The sequence below is a fragment of the Mustela erminea genome, chromosome 18 (genome assembly GCF_009829155.1).
Source record: "Mustela erminea isolate mMusErm1 chromosome 18, mMusErm1.Pri, whole genome shotgun sequence".
Classification (NCBI taxonomy): domain Eukaryota; kingdom Metazoa; phylum Chordata; class Mammalia; order Carnivora; family Mustelidae; genus Mustela; species Mustela erminea.
In genome coordinates, this window is record NC_045631.1 from 12,888,883 (window position 1) to 12,910,012 (window position 21,130).

General features: G+C 56.6%; 1 protein-coding gene across 6 annotated transcripts in view; it reads right to left on the minus strand.

The window, feature by feature from the left end:
- Window positions 1-8,678: 8,678 nt before the first annotated feature.
- The window catches only part of TOM1L2 (target of myb1 like 2 membrane trafficking protein), a 115,858-nt gene continuing 103,406 nt past the window's right edge, over window positions 8,679-21,130 (minus strand). For 2 of the 6 annotated variants that reach the window (XM_032321947.1, XM_032321945.1), the window contains one exon: window positions 18,771-20,676. In XM_032321947.1, the coding sequence (XP_032177838.1) occupies window positions 20,211-20,676 (466 nt within the window). In that variant the 3' untranslated portion in view covers window positions 18,771-20,210. Of the gene's footprint in view, window positions 9,790-10,544; window positions 10,582-12,499; window positions 12,560-18,312; window positions 18,403-18,770; window positions 20,677-21,130 lie in introns of those variants that run through there. The other 4 variants (XM_032321948.1, XM_032321943.1, XM_032321944.1 and 1 more) reach the window with 4 other exon arrangements.

A 21,130-nucleotide genomic window follows, 5' to 3' on the forward strand; every position in this document is an offset into this window, starting at 1 on the left:
CAGACCTGCCCCACTGTTCTTTAAATGAGTTTACTGTATATGTAAAGAGCATGATTCAGTAAATATGCATGCCATAAGTAGAGGTGAGGGGAAAGAGGGTAAGGCAAGGCCAACAGGAGCACTGCCACCCAGACTAGAAATGCCATGGGGCATAGTTGGGGTGTGGGGTGCTTTAAATCTTTGCAGCCAAAGAGACAAAACTTTGCTTCACAGCATGAGATTACCAGGGAAATTCTCATCGTGAGAGTGGGGAAAGATGGGAAGGGGGCCACTGTGCTTCAGGGAAACCTTTTCTTGGTGGCTCTTCCCCCTAAAGAGACTGAGACCCCCAAACAAGCCCTCCAAGTCCCTCTTGGCTGGCGTGATCCGACCTCACACAAGGGAGTGTGTGCGAGGGCACTGAGGGATGCAAGCCATGGCGGTGTGCCCCTCTGCCCCAGAGTGGCTAGGAGGGGGCAGGGTCCCAGGCTGGCCCACTGCGATGATGGCAGGCTCTGTCTGTCGCAGCAACAATCTGAGCGCTTCCAGAACTATAGCCATGTGTTCCTCCCCGAAGTCCCGGAGAACTGGGCTGCTATTCGCATTTGACAGATGAGGACACCGAGGCATGGGGAGCTAAGGCGGCTTCCCCACGTCCGCACAGCGCTGTTGCCCCTGATTTCGTCACGGTCACGATCGGGGCAGCCGGAGGAACAGTGCTGGCTCCTCACCCAGGGCCGGGCTGCGGCCTGAGACCCAGGGGAGTTGGGGCAACGGGCCAGATAAGTCCCGCCCCCGCGGGCCGCGGCGCAACCAATGGGCGCCCGGCCCGGAGTGGGGTGACACGGCGTCAGCGCGAAACTCCCGGGAGCCGGGCCCTGGGTCACATGCGCCGCGCCCATTCGACCCGGGGGCGGGTCCGCTGTGCGGGCTGGCAGGGTCTGGGGCCCTGGGGCCAGTTGGGCCTGCTCTTTTCGGCTCGGCCTCCTGGCCAGACACCTGGCTGGGACTGCAGCCAGGTGTGCGTCCGGACACGGGGGCGGGGCCGTCCACGAGGGCGGGGCTGACGTGGGACGGCCCCGCCCCCTGCCCGGGGCTGGGCCCTCGGCTCTCAGGACCGTGGGACACGCCCAACTCCCAGAGGGGGCATTCCGCGCGGTCACCCAACCGTGAAATAGGAGTACACATTTCCCCCCTTACTTCTCCAGACGTCTCAAAGACTTACAGGTATCTGTGGGCTCTGAGACATTTTGGGTAGGTGTCCGGCCGGGAGGCCAGCACGGCCTCTTTCCAGGCTGCTCTCTTGGCAGAGCTCAGGGGTATGGAGAGGGCCAGGCACTGGAGTTGCCAGGGCTCCTGGCACTGGGCAAGAGGGCTGGGCTTGACCACCCTGGGCACTGACTAGGATAAAGCTGAGACCCCTCCCCACTTCAGGAGTCCCCCGTCAACCCTGCCTGACCCCGTTTATCCTTCATTTCTCTGGTAGCTAAGCTAGGACCTGCCCAGGTGATAGCCAAGGGGGCCAAAGAGCACAGAGCCAGGCTGCAGTCTCATTTCCCCCTCTCTGGACATAATAGAACCAGATCGCTGTTGTCATGGATGATTCTAGTCCTAGTTGACCCTGTATTCTCCTTCTGTGTTAGCCTCTGCTGTGTGCTGGGCAAAATATTTCTAGCCCTCTCTGAGCTTTTTGGGTCAGCTTTGCCCAAAGATGCTCACTCATGGCGGTGACCTCTGGGATTATCAAGGAGTCCATTCAGTAGACACTCCACCAAAGATCTGGCGGACCCACCAGTTCCACTGCACTGTGAGGGGTGAAGCTGATGGAAATGAAGAATGAGGGGGGACATGGGTCCCCTGGGGGCCAACCAGCTATCTGGGGTGAGGCCAGGTGTAGATTGAGTGGGACTCACAGAATGGGGTGGGTTGAATTGCCAGTAGGGAGAATGGGGACCCCAGACATCACTTGACCTTGACCTGCCAAATCCAATGCTGTACGGGTTCCAATTTTGAATTAATTGTCAAATGTAGAAGATGTCATCTGAAGGCTGGATTTCTGGCTTTCCGTGAAAAATGGGAGTATTGAGCCACACCGGGCTCTGCAACTGGTATGCCCCTTTAGCCAGGGCTGTGGCATCTCTGCTGTCCCCGTCAGTCCCCGGGTATCAGACCTAGACTACTACACTCATAAATGAGTATAAGAAAAAGGCCCCTGTAAGTCTTGGGCTGACCACCTGTAATCCCACTTTATAGATCGGGGAGTATACCCCAGAGAGGACCAGTGACACGTTCAGGGACCTGCAGGGAAGCCTGCCACCCCTGGTAGGGTGCTCTTAGAGAGGACATGGGGGTGGAGGGGGGAGATGGTACCAGGCAGAGGAGTCCACTCAGTTTCCAGAAACATCCCACGGACCCCCTCCAGTGCTGACAGCACAGATTTTGCTTCCTAGGATGCTGAGGGCCTGGGCTTGGAGGCCCTGGCCAGACTCCTCTGAGGGCAAGACCTGGTAGGGGGTCCTCTGAAATAAATTGGAATTTCTGGGTGATTCATGCCTATTCAAGTCTTCTTGTTCTGCCCACCCCTGGTCCCTGGGGACCCTAAAGAGACCCTTTCCTTGGAAAAGAGGTGGGCTGGGAAAAACCTCTCCTCCTCGGGTGCTTCAGTGTGACCAGCGAGCAGGGGGGACTGTAAGCAATGATAAGACCCACAGTGTTCCCACATGGCGCCCTCCAGATCTCTGGGGAAGCCAACTATTGCTGGAAAGCAGCTCCTCCCAGGCTCCAGTGAAGGGAGGCAACCAAAGGTTGACGAGGGAGCACTGAGAGAGGAATCCAGAAGCTTGTCTCTGTCCAAGTCTCCGCCCCTCATTGTGCACTGCCATCTCTGGCCCTCTCCACCCACACTGCAGTGACCACCTAATGCCTCCTCGGATATATTTTTTTAAGATTTTATTTTTAAGTAATCTCTACACCCAACATGGGGCTAAAACTTACAACCATAAGATTAAGAGTCATAAGCCCCACGGACTGAGCCAGCCAGGTGCCCGGTTTTCTCAGATGTCATGCCCCCTCTGCCAAAAGTCTGGTTTTTCAGAGTGCGTTCAGGAACTTTGCTACAACTATTGAGAGAGCAGTACCCTCTCTCTTCTAGTGGAAAGTCAGCCTGCAGCTGCAGACAGCCTTCTGTCAACCACATGGAAGAGCCTACCCAGAGGAAGCAGAGGCAGATTCCCAACCAAATCCCTAAGCACCTAGATCCAGCTATGCCTGAAGCTGAACTATCAGAACTTTTCAGTCCATAACCCAAGAAATTCCTCTTCCTGATTAAATCCAACATCTTTCTACCACAGCTAAAAAAAAGTTCTAATATGGCATCTCTAAATGAGGAATTTGGACCATAAACTACCTTTATCTTGGACAAAGAGATCTTGACACTCCGTGACTTTATTTCAGCATTTCCCAAACATCTTTCCCCACAGAACCCCTCCTTTTTAGGAACAGCTGTTAATGAACTGGGAATATGCGTCTTGGCAAGTGCCTGCCAGGGATCCTGAGGTCTCTCCTAGGAGGCTTGTCTGTTAGGTCAGAATTGCCTTACCAGCCTCTCCCTCCCCTGTGGCTGGCGTGCTCACTGCCACTTCACGCAGCTCAGTTACTCTGGGCCTTGACTGCTCCCCCACTCTGCACGCCTTGGAAGAGGGCTCCACGGCTTCCTGGCTACAGAGTGTCCTTGATTCTGGGAACTGAACAGGCTGAGAGCTCTCCGAGGGGAGGACTCAAGCAGCCCCTCCCCTCAGGCACCAGCCTGGCACACAGCGGGGTCTCAGGATCAGGTGCTGAAAGTGCACAGGGCGTCCTGGCAAATCCTCAGGGCCAAGCCACTCCCCACAGGGCAGGAACAGAGCTTAGGATCCACGCCTTCTAGTCACCGGGACTGGGGACTGGGGGTCACCCACACTTCAGAGGCCCACCCCCACACTCCCCCTAGTGTGGGAGCCTCTATCCCATTCTGATTGGCCAGAAACAGGCAGAGCCTTCGCAGAGGTTCCTAGAGCCCATCGAGGCAACTGGCTCAAGGGAGCTGTCCTGCTGCTTCTGACCTAGGCTGGTGATGGTCCCCAAGTGGCCTCCCAACAAGGTCCCACCTGCCTCCTATCAGTAGGCAGGGCAGCCCCCTGCTGAGCTACCTTCCCACGGGGCTGCTGTTCCAGGAGGACAGGCCGGCCTCCCCTGCCACCCACCCCTCCATGGCCCTGGCCTTGGAGGTCCAAGGTCCGAGTTGCAGCGCTGGCCCCCAATGCCAAGCCCTGGGCAAACTTAGGCAAGAGGATCTTCCCAGCCCTGTCTCTGCAGTTTTCCCAGGTTCACTGGCAGCTTGATGAGTCCACCACACAAGAGGTCCATCCTCAAACCCCCGGAACATGTAAAGATCAAAGGGCTCCCAGTCTCCTCTGAGCCGTGCAGAGAAGAGGCAGGCACCACGTGGCCCCCATGCTGCACCCCTTAAGGACCCCTGGGCCTCTGGGCCTGCTGAGGCCTGCAGCCCAGAGGACCGTGGCCCAGAAGCAACCCCAGGGCAGGACGGCCAGCTTCCAGGATGGGTGGAGAGGACAGAAACCTATTTTTTTTTTTTAAGTTTATCTCCACACCCAATATGGAGCTCAAACTCATGACCCCAAGGATGAGTCGCATGTTCCACAGACTGAGCCAGCCAGAAACCTTTCTAAAAGGGAGAAAGGGTTGGAGGGTATAGGAAATGGGGGAGGGTTTACTGCTTCGTAGGATGCTGAAAATGCTTTAAAATTGATCGTGGGGACACCTGGGTGGCTCAGTGGGTTGGGCCTCTGCCTTCGGCTCGGGTCGTGATCTCAGGGTCTTGGGATCGAGCCCTGCATGGGGCTCTCTGCTCAGCAGGGAGCCTGCTTCCTTCCCCCCTCTCTCTCTGCCTGCCTCTCTGCCTACTTGTGATCTCTCTCTGTCAAATAAATTAAAAATATATTAAAAAAAAAAATTGATCGTGGCAATGGTTGTGTAACTCCGTGACAAACTTAAAAACTACCCAGGGTCTCAATGAAGCGCTGCACTCAACCTCAGCTCAGGTCTTGATCTCAGGGTTGTGAGTTCAAGGCTCGCGCTGGGATCCGTGCTGGGTGTGCAGCCTCCTTAAGAAAAGCAAAAAATAGGGGCGCCCGGGTGGCTCAGTTGTTAGGCGTCTGCCTTCGGCTCGGGTCGTGATCCCAGCATCCTGGGATCAAGCCCCACATCAGGCTCCCTGCTCGGCGGGAAGCCTGCTTCTTCCTCTCTCGCTGTGTCTCTGTCAAGTAAATAAATAAACTCTTAAAAACAAAAAATAGGCTACTTAATCATGTACTTTACAAGGGTACATTATATGCTATGTGGATCTTATCTCGAGAAAGCTGTTCCTAAACCTGGGGGTGGGGGACAGAGGTTCTCAGAGTGGCGGCTCTCAAATTCAGTGCCCAGCCCAAGCTGTGTGGGTAATCTGGAGGATGCCAGGCCAAGCCCGGGGAGCCCGGCGGTGGGGGACTGAGGCAGTGGCTCAGGCCTGCTGGCTCAAGGCCTGGCATGCTCTGGGCGGGGCCGAGGGCCTGGGACCAGGCTTGAGACACACGAAGAACCCCAGAGCCTGGGAGAGCTCTCAGGCAGAGGCCGTGGCAGGTTTCTCGCTGCTACAAGCAACAGCCCCAAACCAGGCTGTGCCCCAGGACAGCCGACTGAGACAGGCATGGGGATTTTCCTCTAGCCCAGACTCCCTCGGCCCTGCTCCGGCAGCCTGGGTGTGCTTCAGGGGAGAGCGGAGCAAGCCCCCCCAGCTGATCCCTCTAGGGGACCCCGAGGCGGCCCCGACTTAGAGAAAGCAGGTGTCCAGAACGGGCAGGCCCTTTGCACCGTCACAGGGGACTCCACAAAGATCACAGAGGAACAGTTTGTGTTTGTTTGTTTATTGTGGAGTATTTTACATGCAAGAACCCAAACTAGAGAGACAACATCTGGAAGGAGAGCCAGTGGGTGGGTGGACGCGCTCAGGCTCAAGTGCACGGACCCGCCCTCCAGACCTGGCTCTGCCCGCAGAAACGCACAACAGTGACACAACGCCAGACTCCGGGGACAGCTGGACGACAGACGCAACACAGTTCTCTTCACGGTAGCCCCCGACGATCCTGAGACCCTCACAAATTAAGTGCAAACTTTAGGAAATAAATATCCGTCCCCTGTTCTCCAGAAGAGTCTGGAGATCTTATACACAGAAGGAGTGGAACTCTGGGGTTGACAGCTGTCCCCAGGAGCTGCTGGCTGCAGGGGAAGCCCGACGTGGACCCTCACGAACCGGGAGGGCGGGGGGTGGGCACTGGGACAGGCGGGTACCTCAAGGGGCGTCTTCTGGAGGTGCACACGCCCCGAGCCATGGTGCTGAAGCTGGCTGCTCCCCACAGGGGTGGACAGCGTTCTGACAGCACAGGGAGAAGAGGCTCATGGTGGCCGGGCTGAGAACACAGGACTCTTGGCGGCAGCTTTTCCCCAGCGAGCCCACAGTCCCCCTCAAACCATCCAGAAGGCTGGGTGCACTGAGTCAGAAACGGGTGTATGTGGAGGCAAAGTGGGGGTGGGCAGCAGGAAGAGGAGGAGAGGGTGTGTGGGAGGCTGAGCAGCTGTCTGCCACAGGCTGCTGGAGGAGTCCAGGCGCCTGCTGCCCCCCGGAGCCATCTAGCGTCCCTGCCACCACTCTCCCAGTTGGGGGCCTTGCGTGGCAGGGCAGGCCCCCTTGCTCTGGACCCCTGGGTGAGCAGGGGAAGGGCAGCAAGCCCCGGCAGACAGCATGGTCGCTCACACGGATGGGGCTGACAACAAAAGACAGGAGGACAGACAACAGACGAACAGTCACCCTTTCCTCTGGCCCACACCAGCGACAAGCCCTGTCAGCTGAGAAAGCCCTTGTCCCCTGCACAGATAAACAGGCGGGTCACCTCTCGGCCTGGCCCCAGGCAGCCGGCTCGGTGCCTGGGGCTCCCGGATAGGGACCCTTCTGCGGCAGGCCAGCCAGAAGCCCACCATGGCCCTGGTTACTGCTGGCCACTGGCCCCGAAGGCAGGCGGGAAGCCATGGTTAGTTTTCTCGTCTTAGCACACAATGAACACAGAAAAGGTTCAACACATCCCCAAGAAAATATTTTGACAAAATAAATATTTTAACCTATAATCAGGTATAATTAGTGCTTATAAGGAATCCCAGCAATAATTTAGTGTAATTAAGTACATACTGTATCTGTGATTTCTAACACTTGTGGAAAGGCTGGTGGCTCGTGAGGGTCTCCCTCTCCTGGGGCGCAGGCACTGGCCAGCTCACCTGCCACAGCTCTGCTCCCCTCCCTAAGCAGGTAGCCTGTGCTCCCCAGGTGGAAGGCAGCCAGCAGTCTGTGGTTGAGGGGGCCTATTGCCTTGGGGACAGGAAGGGCTGGGCAGCACCCCTTTAAGGCCACTGGGGCCCTGACTTGGCTTTCTGGGCAAGCCTCAAGCGTCACCTTGGCCTCCAGGTAGAGGCAGGCTGCTTCTGGACTTGATGCGTGTGGGAGCAGGAGGGGCAGCTCCAGGACGGGAAGGCAGGTGACACTTCCCTGCATGGGCCGGCACCTTCCTGTCAGCTTACAGGATCCACCACCACCGCTGGGCTGACCTGGTCTCTTCAAGCCCGGCCTGAAGTTGGGGGGCAGCTCTGGACCACGGGTACAGAGCAGCTGTGCTGCGGTCTCCCCAGACAGATGCTGGCCTCGGCTTCACTCACTGCCAGGTGCCCCCCTCCCCTCATGAACCCGTTCTTGTGGGGACTCCCCTTCCTATAAGGCAGGGAGGCTTGTTCTTCCCTCAGAGGATGCCAGGCTCGGTGGCTGTCACAGAACTGACCCCCAAGGCCCAACTACGAAGGCAGGCCACTAGCTCTCACAGAGACAAGTGCTCCAGACTGTGCCACATGGCGGGCACCTGGGTCGCTGGGTCCAGCTGAAACATCCCGGCCACCACCTCTGCAGCTCCTGTCAAGCCAGCTGACTTCAGACATGTGAACATGCAAGCAGGCCTCGGGGGGCTCTGCGTGTGAGCCATGTTGCGGAGAGGGGCAGGTGGCCCGAGGCACAGGGGCGCGGGGAAGAGAGAGGGCAGGGCTGGAGTTAGGCTGGCTGAGCTCTGATCTCTGAGGAGGAGCTTCTGCATGTCCCCTGAGGAACTGGAGTGTGACCTCCCCAGCTGGTCCTGCCAGACAAGCCCCCAGCCAGACCCCAGGCCTTCTCTTACGGGGGAAGCTGCGGCGCACGCCTGGGCAAGGGGTTCTGGGCTGGGCGGCGCCTCGCTCTGCATCGGAGGTGTCCAGGCCCAGCCCCAGATGCTTCTCCCAGAGCCCAAGGCACTGGTGTCGGCCTGTGTCAAGGCAGCCTATGCCGAGGAGCTCCCTGCTCCGGCTGCCAGGTGGGAAGGGCTGACGGCATCACAGCTTGCGAACATGTCTGGCGCAGACACCTGGGCAGAGCATACTGGGACATTGACCCGGGCCCCAGAGACTCACAGGCTGGACGGAAGCAGCTGCCACGGTGCTTTCCTTCTTCTGGGCAACCATAGAACAGGGGTGGGTCCGGCTGGCTCGGGCACCTTGCCCATGGCCAGGAGCCACACCAGTAACGGAAGCAAGTGTAGTCAGCCTCAGGCTCGTGTTAGCCTTCTGGGTCGGCTTGGAGAGAGGGTACAAGTCGGTGGCCAGGGGGGTCTGGGGTAGGGGCAGGGGGAGGAGGGCTGGCTGGCTGTCAGGACACAGGGACAACTGCACGAGGGCAGCGGGTGGTGGGCATGGGGTGGTTTGGCTTCCGGTAGTGTATCTCTGCGGGGCTAACCCACGTGCCTCATGACCACCATCTGCGGGTTGCGTGCCATCCTCACAACTGCCCCTGGCTCTCTCCCTCTGCACCCCAGGAGCCTACAGGGCCCCCTTGATCCCAGGCTCAGCCGCTGAGCTGGCGTGGCCGGGGGCCTGGGCTAGCAGCTTAGTGATGGAGAGAGGGTCAAGAGGACGAGAGGCCTCACACACGGGCACCCACACAGCCTTCTAAAGTGCCGAGCACACCAAGTGCCACAGCGTGACACGCGTCAGGGAGCAGCATTCCAAGGAGGGAGACCAAGCCCACAGGTGCAGACAAGCCCTTTCTGGAACAGGGGCATGGGAGGGTAGGCCGGTCCAAGGAGACCTGCTGAGGCAGGCAGGGGTGGGCTGTGCGGGGGAAGGGCCTGGAGTCTGACCCCCTTCTCTGTGGGAAGGGGACTGGAGAAAAGACAGTCCAGGTGTCTCCTCGGCAAATGGTCCCACGGCCTGCTTTTCCAGGGAGGACATACAGGCAGAGGGAGCCTGTGGGCAGGAGGGGCGGGGGCAGGGGTGAGAGCCTCTGGCAGCCGTGGCACTGTCCCACCCCTCCAGAGAGAAGAAGGTGGCTAAAGCTGGTCCCAACTAGTGGGAGGCCTGGGAGCAAACATGGGGCATTTCCATGGAGACACAGCAGCACAGGACCAAGTGGGGACTGGAGATGGAGGGGCGGCCAGTGCCTCATGTGGACCGGGGAGATAGGAGGTGACCTGCTGTTTGGGGAGCCGAACTGCAGACCAGCTCACAGGGCGAAGAGGGCATCCTCTGACCGTTCTGGCTTCTTCCGGCCGGAGGGGTTTGAGGCTGGGGCCGGGGCCTCCCCTGGGGGCGAGGGGAGGCTGGGGACCATTTCAGCAGCTTTGGCTCTTTCTTCCAGGAACTTGTCGAATTCTGCAATACAAAAAAATCCCGGGCAAGGGCCAGGATTGGTAGGGGGTTAGGCCTGCAGTGAGGCTCAAAGGACCATATCCCACCTGCTCCCCATGGAGTCCCCTTCCTGTGCCAAGAGGAGTCGCCCCTGTGCAAGTCCCCACCCTCACCACCCTGGCTCTGGGCTGTCTGCCAGGGAAGGAGGCAGGGAGGGGCAGGGAGGGGCAGGGGAGCAGGGGAGCAGCCAGCCCACACAGGGGCTGATTCTGGGCCCTCTGCTGCCTGAAGACCCAGCCTTGATTCCCTCCTCTGTGGCCTCCCAGGCAAACAGGAAGCCTGGCTGCCGACAGGTGGTCCAGGAGGAAGGGGTCCACTGGCCCTCCAGAAGTGAGGTCACAGGACACCAGGCCTGAGAAGTGCCCTCTGTGCCCTGTGGACTTCGGGCACATATCTTGCATCTCCACTGGATTAAGAATTCGGGGGGAGGGACAAACTGATTAGGACTGCAGGTCTGGGGGCCCTGCTGACCTTGGATGGCCGTCCGGCCCCACTCATCACTAACTCTGGGACCTTCTTCTGACACTTCCCCCCATCAGCACGGGGCCCGGCTGGGGCAGAGCAGAGCAGCCCATGGCAGAAGAGGCCAGGCCATGCACGGATGGGCACCAGGAGAGGCCCAAGACCACGTGGCTGCTGGCCCCTGTGCACCCCAAGAGCCCCGGGCAGGAGGAACCCATGGAGGGTGGGGAGCTGTCAAGGTGCTGACCAGGTCGTACCTTCACTCGTGACGCCCTCCTCTAGGTCATCGCCCTTCTGCGGGGGGAGCAGAAGAGAGCAGCATTAGGGTCCCACCCTGGCGACATGGGTTCAGCCAACCCTCCCATTTCCCCTTCCTGGAGTTCCACAACAGTTGAGGACTGCCTGTCCCAGCAGAGACTCAGACGTTTGTTTTTCCAAAAACCAAAACCAACACAAAACAGAACAAAAACCCCAAACTGAGTAGTTCTAGGCTTTGATCCTCCAGAAGAGCCAGGAAGAAAAATTTAAAAAAAAAAGAAAGAAAAGAAGAAAAAAAAAGGGCATAGTCTGGCTCTCTGGGCTGAGCTCCGGACAGGCCCAGAGCAGGCTGCTGCGCACCCATCCACATTCTCCCAGAGCAGGGACCTCAGGGAGGCTGAGCCCAAAGCTTGCCCGGGGCCCCCTCGGGTGCTCATTCACTCAGCAGCCGCACGGATCTGGGAACACACTGTCCATGCCCACAGCTGGGAACTGCGAGAGCACCACGAAGCTCCAGGCACAGGGCTAACAAGGAGGCAGTCTTTGGCCGCTGGAGTGCCGTCCCGCCAGAAGCCGTGTCCCACAGCCTCTTGTAGCCCAGATTCCGTCACCTGCTGCCAGTCCCCAAGAAGCCATGGAAGCTCCGAGACTTCTTAGCAATGTGGTGGGTAAGACTTGTTTGGAGGATGCAGTGGTCCCTGGGAAGTCACTGCACAGCGACAGAGAAGCGAGCTGGATGGGGAAGTGGACAAGGCCTTAGGCTCGGCCAGCAGATCTGGCTTCCTTCCTGGCTCTGCCATGACCTGGTACTCAGCCTTGCTGGGTGGGTCCCTGCCTGTTTCTGAACCCCGGGCCCCCCTTGTGAGGGGAAGGCCTTGTTTCTTCCTGCTTCACTTCTTTCTGGGAGACGAGCTATTTCTTTTCTAGGCGTTCCCTTGGGAAAGAGGTCGGGGGTATTCTCTTCCTTCCCTGGCAAGGCACCTGGGTGTCTGCCTTGCTGGGCAATGAGTGTTTCAGAAAGCCTGGCTTTGTGGGGAGGTGGCCCCCTGGGGTGCAGAAGGGGGGTCAAGTCAGCAGCCACCTGCCAGCCAGGCCAACCTTGTGGTTAAAGATGTTCTGTTCTGGGGACAGGGTACCCTAAAGAGGTGGTAGCTAGAAAGAAGAGATGAGGTATCTGCAGGACTGGGACTCTGCCCAGCCATGCCCTTGGGCAAGCTGCTTCCCCTCCCAGAGTGCATTTCTTCATCAGCCCCCTAGCCCACAACCCCCACTCTGCGGCCAGGGAAGTGCTTTGTAAGCAGCAGAGGGAGGGACCAGCCACCACAGCCCTCCTTTCTTGGGACCTGCTGCCACTGAGAGATGCATCATGTCCTCACCTTCCTATCCTAGCTCTGCGGCTAAACAGTCTCTAGGGCAAGGGTTCTTTTAAATCCAAGATACCAGAAGACACTAGGGAAGTGGGAATGACAGTAAATTGAAAAACAAAAGCAAAAACAAAACACCCAACTCATCTGTGCAGAATTTCACATGAAAAGGGGAAAAAAAAATTAAAAATAAACCCCGCTAAGATCCAAAAACCCTAAAGCAAAAACCCCAAAGCAAAACAACAACAACAACAACAACAAAAAAAAACACAAAAAAAAACCCAAAACCAAAAAAACCCACGCACACACACAGCTGCTACAGAACAGTAACCGGGGACAAGTGTGTGCTCTGGAGCCAGCCAGAGCCCTGCCCGCTGCGGCCCCCGGGGCAGCCGGGGTTCGGGGCCCGTGCCCGGAGCAGGTGCACTGGGGCAGCCACAGCCCAGGGTGGGCAGGAGGGCATGCGAGCAGAGCCGGCTGGCCACCCTCCTCTGCCACCCCTTGGGGAAGCAGCAGGTGGCCCCTGGCCTGTCGTCAGAAGCGCTTGCCTCGCCACAGCCCGCGCACGATAGAGAAAAGTCAAGTCTCACCAGGTCCGTCCTGAGCCACACTTCAATGTCGTCCATGACAGACGGCTGCGCAACGGGGATCTATGGAGGCGGCAAGCAGCGGGTCAGGCAGCCCCACAGCCAGGTGAGGGGAGACAGAACACCGAACAAAGGAAATCGTCAAAAGCAACCCCCAAACGAAATCAAAACGTACACAGAGCAAAAAAACGCGTTGGCACAGCAGGCGCGGGCAACACAAGGCAGCCACATATGAAATGGCAGGTGAGGAAAGCAATGAGGTGGCCAGTTCTAAGAAGCAGGGCTGACCGGGGGTCGGGTTGGGGGACGGGAGGGCAGCGGTACACGTTCTTGAAATGGATAACTTTTTGACTACTCTCAGCCCAGGGTTGCAAAGCCCCTTCTCGTCTCAGGAAATGCGCTGGTCCTGTAGGCTGGTTTTGAACTTGAACTCATAAGGTTAGGGCCCTTGGAAGAGTCCTGCCTGTTGGCTGTCTGGCCTCACTCCCAGGGGTGAGAAGAGGAGACACCAGGGGGCCCCCTCCAATGTCACTGGGCTAAGGGGCAGTCTGCCCAGAGTGGGGGTGCAGGTGGTCAGGCAGGCACTGAAAGTATTTCAGACTGTGTCTTGGTGCACTGGTGAGTGGGAGGAGGGGAGCGCCGGGGACTGGGTAGGCCTGGCTGACAGCAGGCCCATCTCTCGCCAACAGAAATGGGTGTAAGCTAGAGCTTTGATGACCAAAGTCGGCTTTGTGTATCTTCAGGGGAGAATCACGAAGCAGCCCCGGTATGCGGTGGTTCCTAAGTCTCACCCCATCTTCCCGGCTCTCAAGGGCTGGCTGGGCTTTGGGAACCAAAAGAAAGGAGTTCGGGAAGAGAACGGAGAACTGGGGAGCAATGGGTGGGTGGGTTCCGAACCAACAAAGGTATGTCTCACGGGCACCTGAGCCGTCTCCAGGCCTGGCCCAGCCATGCCCAAGCCTGGGGGGCAGGAGAGGGGTGAGAAGTGATTCTGAAACCTGCATTTGGCTAGTACACAAGAGTAGCTCCCAAGTCCGCTATTTCCAGAAAATTCACTAGCACTGTGTCCGCTATTTCCAGAAAATTCACTAGCACTGTGTCTCTGTGTCCCCCAGCGTCACAATCTAGGGTAAGAATACAGTTAAAATAAGCAATCAGCATGCTGCCTTCGTGTTTGCCAAAATCTAAAACATAACATGACCTTAACAAAGGAAAAGAACAAAGATTTCCCATCACCAGCCCTGCCCTGATGGAGACAAGCCACTCCTGGAGGCAGAAACCTGCTGCTGACGGGCTTTGCGGTGTGAGAAAGAGCGAGGACTCCTAAGCCTACCAGAGCGCACCAGGCAGGGGTCTGCGATCCTGCAGGAGCTCTGCGCACCCACACAGCTGGCGCAGCAGCAGCCCCCTTGCTCCAGGCACCTGGGGTAGCTTCCCAGGTCTTGGGCCTAACTAGAGACCCAGCAGTGTCTTCATAAAGGCAACTTCGTAAAGGTGCAAGCCCAATGGCAATCAGATCAGGAAGAGTCCATCTATGTTGTCATTAAGTGGGAACATAACACTGCAATGAAAAAAATGCCAAGTTCAAATCATCCTGAGACGGCTCCTAGGGACAAGGAACAAGTGATTCTCCCTCTGGAGGGCACAGATCCCTGGCATGGATGGGCTAACGGTACCCAAGGCAGCACCCGCCTCCCTCAACAGCAAAAAACGGCAGCAGGACACGTGGGACATGACCTGCTGATTTCACGCTCACTGGCAGGACTTCTGTCTTGACTTGTTCGTGGGACAGGAGATGCCAATTTTCATTATCTTGATGCTTCTCTAAGTCAGAATGCCTGGTCTGGGACAATGTGTGCCACGCCCAGTTCTCAGAAACAGCCTGGAAAGTTAGCGGTATCTCCAAACAGAAAAAAACGCCCAACCACAGTCAGTGGCTGGGAGTGTGCACTGCGGGTTTTATACCGACCCAGCTTTAGCCTATCAAGGAGAAATGGAGGTTTGAGGGGCAGAGCTTTCTGATGTGTGGCAGGAGCTTGAGAAAAAGCCATGAAGGGGTCACGGGCCTTCAACCTTCTGATTTGGTTTACAATATTTTTGTCCCTGTTCCAAAGTCAGCCCCTCGAGGTTGGCACCAGTTTTCTTTCTTGAGGATTAATCCCGAAACCCAGCTCACTCAGAAAATAAACATCGACATTTGAGAAACTCCTCAAAAAACAAAACAAAACTTCCCAAAAGATGGATCATGGGAACACTTTTTCTCCTTCTCTTAGACGTCTCCTAATAAAAAAGTGGGCTTCTGGAAGCACATCCTATAGGCGAAGCCCCGGGAGCCAGGACACCCAGCGATGGGCCCTCGGGCTGGGCTGGTCAGATCATTTTTCAAGCAATCACTTTTCCCTGGATTTGATTCTTCGCTCGGGAGCCCTGGAGCCTCTGCTACCCTAAGAAGCCTCAGGTCTTTGTGTAAAAAGGCAGAGCAGGAATGGGGATGGGACTTGGGCAATTCTTGGGCCTCAGTTTCCTTATCTGTGAAATAGGATGATGGCTGGGTCATACTTAGTTTTCACCACCGAGGACTCCGAACCCCTTAACTTCCAGGTCAGGGTTTCTGTTTCCTAATTCTGAAACCCAGCGATATCGTACACAGCTGGCATTGAGTCCTTCCAGTAAGAAAGGTACTTGGCCTCGGGGTGGGAATCCCCGTTCAGCCATGGGGAGACCTAGGAGTAAAGCTTATAGAACACAGGGCAAGGGTTGAGTTCCTTGTGGTTGGAGAGAACACCTTAGCTATATAAACCTCCAGCCTGATAAATCAATGCCTTGAGACTTCCAGCCGGGCAAAGTTCCTTCTAGTAGCGCAGGTACTACTGGACTCAGATTAAAAACGCACGCTGCTTCCCAGACAGGAACTGCAGAAACAGGGAGGGAGGAAGAGGAAGCTCTCCTGTCCACACCGATGGAAGGGAAGGGAGAGGCCTTGGCCAAGGAAGAGGGCAATGGACTCTGTCACTGCCCCGTGGCTTTGGGCACGTCACCAGGCCCCTGGGAGGACCCAGTGTTCTCATCTCCAATGAGACTCAAGCGGATCCCCAAGAGATGTGGCCTCTGCCATGCCATGGTTTTAGCATCTTCTTGGACAATGATCCAGAGCTGAAGGCTGGTCCAAAGGTCTGAAGAGGAAGGTGTTGGGGGAGGGGAACAGAAAGAAAAAGATGCAAAGACAGAAAAATAAAGGAAGCTGGCACAGGACCACCCATCCCACACAGACCAGCGCCCGTGGGGCTGGCTCGGTTGAGGCAATGGGGAGACGTGCCCAGCCCATCTGCAGAGTCCGAAGAGAAACTGGCGTGCTGAGCCAGAAGTGGCAGATTTTGACATGAATGCTGGGGGAGCTGTCCACTGTCCTTCGACGGGCTGCAAGTGCGGGAGAGGCGGTGCCGCAGGCCTGGCCACAGCCAGATACCTTTGTGGCTTTGGCCTTGCTGTGTCTGGGGGTTCTCCAGGGCTGAGCAGAGCACCCCACCACTCCCAGGCCCAAACCTGGGCTTTGGCAGCAGTGCACTCCCACTAAACTACCGCTGCTCCTGTCGGAACTTATGTTCAGTCCTCTCAGGGGATTTTCCTGAGAGGGCGTGGGGTTGGGGGGGGCACAGTGCATCAGCAGTCTCCGGGCAGGCTGGCTCACCATGCCTCTCAGGGTTCTCTTTGATGGCCAACGAATCTGGGACGGTTAACTGCGGTGTTGGTCACCTAGACACCCAGCGTCCCAGGAGACCGAGCCCCAACTCTACAAGGCAGCCCACGAGTCTGATCTACCACGCCAACGGGAGCAATTTCTGAAAAGTTCAGGTGTGTTCTTTCTAGAGAACTGTGAAAGCCTCCCTATGACGTGTCCCACTGCCACCAAAACATGAGGAACGGTCTAGAAGCCCTTCAGTCTCACTCAATAGCACAAAAAGTTTCCAAGTAAAGAATTTGTACTTGGGGGGGTTTGGAAAGACTCAGGGTTTCTACACTATGGGAAATAAGGCAAAGCAATTAATAGACATTGTTTAAAAGAAACAATAACAACACTGCAGTCAGGCAGGTGAGATACCGGGTTAGCTGTTAGTTGGGCTTGTTTCTGGGAAGTTGGAGACTGGAGCTCTAGTAGGGGGACAGGACGGAAGAGGAGGGCTCTGTATGGGCAGAGGCAGGTGCCACCACCGGCCAAAGCCACACTCAGGGTACTTTGTATGGGCAGTATCCTTTTTTGCAGGATTAACAGGCACAAGGACACATGGCTGGATCCTCCCAATTTGGAATTGATGTGGACATGGTCTCCAGGAGTTCTACTCTAAGGTCACCTGCACATGGGACCCAAGCCCCAGCCTGTCCCTGAAGAAGTCAATGAAGGGCCCAGGCAGCCTACTTGTCTCACAACTGCTGCATGGTCCAGTGTAGCAACACGGCAGTATGGAGTGCCTGCTGCTGGGACCCGAGTGTGTCCATGCAAAGGTCTTTAGTTCCAAGCCGGAGTGGCAGGCAGATGCCCCCACAGCCTTGCATGCTGGCCACACCTTGCTCAGGCAGATGACCCCCGCTATGCTGCCTCCCATCTCAGACACGCTGGCCACGGGCTGTCAGTTATGCGTCCTCCCCCTAGTGTGTGTGCCTAGTGTCTGCCCTGTCCACCCTACGGGCTGACGCGTCACGATTCCTCTTCAGCCTGCTTCTGTGCAACCCACCCTGCTCCAGCCTGCAGAGACCTTTGGGCTCTCGGTCAGAGGTGCTCGGTGAGGGACAGGGCTTAATTGGAATGAAATCATCGCTCCAAGGCTAGCGGCCTGGAACGAGGTCATCCTCTTGTTCTGTATCAGACTCAGGGCCACTGGACCACATGAGGCAGGAGAGACCCACCCAGGACTCTGTGGCGGAAAAACTCTACTTCATGAGAAATGTGTTTATGATATTAAAACTCCCCCAGCTTAAAAATAACGCTGTACTGTATGTTGGCTATTGAATTAAAAACAAACAAACAAACAAACAAACAAAAACCACACAAAAAACAGGGGTGCCTGGGTGGCTCAGTGGGTTAAGCCTCTGCCTTCGGCTCAGGTCATGATCTCAGGGTCCTGGGATCAAGCCCCACATTGGGATATCTGCTCAGTGGGGAGCCTGTTTCCCTCTCTCTCTCTCTCTGCCTGCCTACTTGTGATCTCTCTCCCTCTGTCAAAGAAATAAATAAAATCCTTAAGAACAAAACAAAACAAAGAAAACCCTCCCCTGGCTTTGTTTTCTTTTTACTCTGCTCCCATTGTTTGTGTGTATCTTAAAGATGTCTCAAATTCTTCTAGGGGATGTAGTGGACGCAAATAACTCCATTATAAAAACCCATCAGCCTAGGACTGCCAAATTGATAGTCTGGAGGGGGCTTCTTCAACCCATCAGATACTTTCGAGTCTGTTCTCTCAGAAATGCCCCCCACATCAAAGCAAAAACCACAGAAACTTGTGCTCTATCCTGGAAAACTGAATACTGCCAAGAGCTCCAGAGACAGTAAAAGGAGGGAAAGAGCCCTCCCCTCACTCCCACAAATGTCCCAGACCCTTAAGGCTCAGGGGCACGGATCTCAGCAGAAAACCAGAGAAGGTATTTCCAGGGCCGGAAGTCTGTGGCTTCAGGAGATCGCACAAACGCAGGAGGGGAAAATTTGGCACCCAGTCAGAAAGGAGAGAATGGCCTTGTACTGTCTTGACTCACAAGGGCTCAGCAGGTGACACAGATAAGCGCTGGGGAGGACAGGGGGCTTGGCGCAGCTGGTGACTTCTCACCATTCCTTGGGTTATGAGCCAGCTGTCTATGGGCTCCAGGTCAGAGTGCCCACCTTTACCCCTCTTCTGGGCCGAGGACAGAAAAGTCCCAGAAAGAAAAGTCACAGCAAGACCCAGGATAAAGAAAGCAACAGTATGTATCATGGAGACAGAAAAGCCACTGTTCAGAGTTGATCTATCGTCAGTGTGCAAGGAGATGGGACCCACTGCTCCCCACCCCCACCGTCAGCATGTTCCCCCTTACCTGCCTGAAAAAGAGAAGAGAAGTTTAGTAACCGAGAATCCCAACAGGGTACCAAGTACTCATGCCAACTATCCCTGCACACCTGAAAGATCTCCGTGAGGTCACGGTAGGCTGATCATGCTGCTTCTGCTCATTAGGGCTCTGCGGTTGGCACAGGGTCAATTTTTCAAAGAACCAGCTTTCACGAAGTCATTTCTACTTTTTTTCTAACTTATTTCTGCTTTTTTCCTCCTCCTCAGTTACCTGTGCGTTCTTTTTCCAAACTCTTAACTCGAACGCTGAATTTGGGTGTATTGGCCTTTCTGAACAGGTACAAACATGTAAAAAGTCACGATTTGGGTCTGGCTGTTTGGTGGTGTGGTGCTACAATTCTCTCCCCTTGCCTGTGTTCTCCTTCTCTCCTGTGGCCCGGTTTTCACTTCCAGGTCAGCACAGTTTAGGACACAGGACAGGAGAAGCTGCAATCTTGGCCGGAGGCCGCACGAGGGTCAGTGTGTGTGCACACAGAGACATACCCAGACACACACACACAGGGCGCACAAACCCTGCTTCCCCCCATGCAGCAGTACACATGAAAGCGATCTGCCTACCATCATGCTGGAGTCATCAAAATCTCTAAAAACGGGGAGATGGGCCAAGCCACACACCCTGAAGGGTGAAGGGCAGGAAGCTGGCCACCTCTTGTACATACGGATCCAGGCCTGGACACTGATAAGGACAGAGGTGCAGCATGACACACCCTGGGCGTGGATGGGGGCCAGCCTGGGCGACACAGCGGGGAGCAGACCAGGTGGGCCCAGGGGGAGGGATGGGGCTGCCGCCAGGTTGGGGTGGGCCAGGAAGGAGGGGAGGTGCTGGTGGGCCCTCAGCCCGGCCTCCTGATGCCCTCTGAGTTTGGGAGGAGACATTCCAAGTAATGGGAGAAACAGAGACATGACCACTGCATAGATTTTAGAAGTCCCAGTCCTGGGGTAGGGGTGGGGGTGTGTGGAAAGCCAGACCCAAGGCAGTTGGGCTGGCTCTTCTGTGCCCCCTAGTGGCCAGTGCAGAGGGCCACACAGGCCGGCTACCAAGTTGCCTGAGCCAGGACAGAGGCGCCAAGTCCCTTCCCCAAGGTGAGCCTTCTCATGGAAACCGGTGCCGGCCTGGGCCCATTTGGACACGGACAGCAGAAGGCCAGGAACTCTTGTTCTGGAAGCCAACCTCTCTTTCCAGTGGGCAGATGAGCACTGCTCCTCTCTAACCCAGCTGGGGGACCCTGAAAGGAGGTTCCACTGTTCCAGGACCCTTATCCGCCCTCCCCTCTCCTTCCCTGCAAACAGACACTCATTCACACACTGCCACACACATTCCTTGGGTGAAAAAGGGGACAATCCCATGAGAAGCATTAAGACACAGATCCTTTCTCTTGCAATGACCTGAAACCTCAGAATCCACAGCTGCCATCTGGGGCTCTAACAAGCACCACCCTCCACTTCAAAGCACCTCTGCCTTTAGCTCTGCCCCTTCCAGAACACCCTCCTGGCCTCCACCCCACGGCTGCTCCCACCCACCCCCAGCCCAGATCTCCAGCCAAATGCTGGCCCTCCACTGCCTGCTAGTACTGCTGTACTGCGTCGCGAGGCTGACGACGGACGAGCAGCCCGGATGTGGCTCAGATGAGCTTCTCCCTTCCTTGTACGGACCCGTGTTTCATCAGAGTGCTGCCCAGCCCCAGGGCAGTGCACCAGCTGACAGACCTCATCTGGCTACGGAAACCTGTGCCCTGAGAGCTAGGGGCCACCAAGGTCGGAAGAGAAGGTGGCTCTGGGGCCAGGCCTCCTAGGAGGGAGGCCCGAGCACACTGCCATCTCTCGGGGCCTGTCCACTCTTGGGTCCACGGGCAGGCTGACTGTACCTCCTCAGTGAGGCAGTCGAGTGCTCTCACGCCGCCAGTCTCCCCCAGTGGGCCCTGCCCCCCCACGCAGCCCGGCATCTGCTTTCCTACCGGGCCCGACTTCCCCTCCAGAGGACTCCAGGTAGAAAAACAGACTGGAAAACCTACCACTTCAGAGCTCTGTTTCCGACTGTCCAGTGCAGAAGCCAGTCCTCCGACAGCTTGGGGATCCTCGTAGGTAACCCTGGAGACAAGCAGCACAGTGAGTTCCCTGCAGTGGTCCCAGGGGACAGGGTGGTAACCCAGAATCACTTTCCAGCCCGGGCACCTCCCTCACGGGTGCCTGGAAAACCATTCCCCACAGCCCTGGCGTTGAAGGGCTCGTGCAACCGTCTGACTGCAGCTAAAGCCAGGAGGCCAGGGTTCCAGCACTGCCTCAGCCCCTCCTTTCCTCTGGGGTCTGGGCCACTGTCAACATTCCTCTCAAGGAACAATACTAGGGCATCTCCAAAGCCCAATGACAGAAGACGTCAAAGGTGCCCTGAAACTGCAGGCAACATTAATTCTTATTTTAAAAGCAGCCGCCGCAGTGGCCTTTGACAAGGCAGGTGGTGACAGCTGGTGAAGCATGAACGGGGCCTGGTTGGGTTTCTGGTTAACCTGTTGATGCGTGAGCATGGAAACGCAGAAAGCCAAGT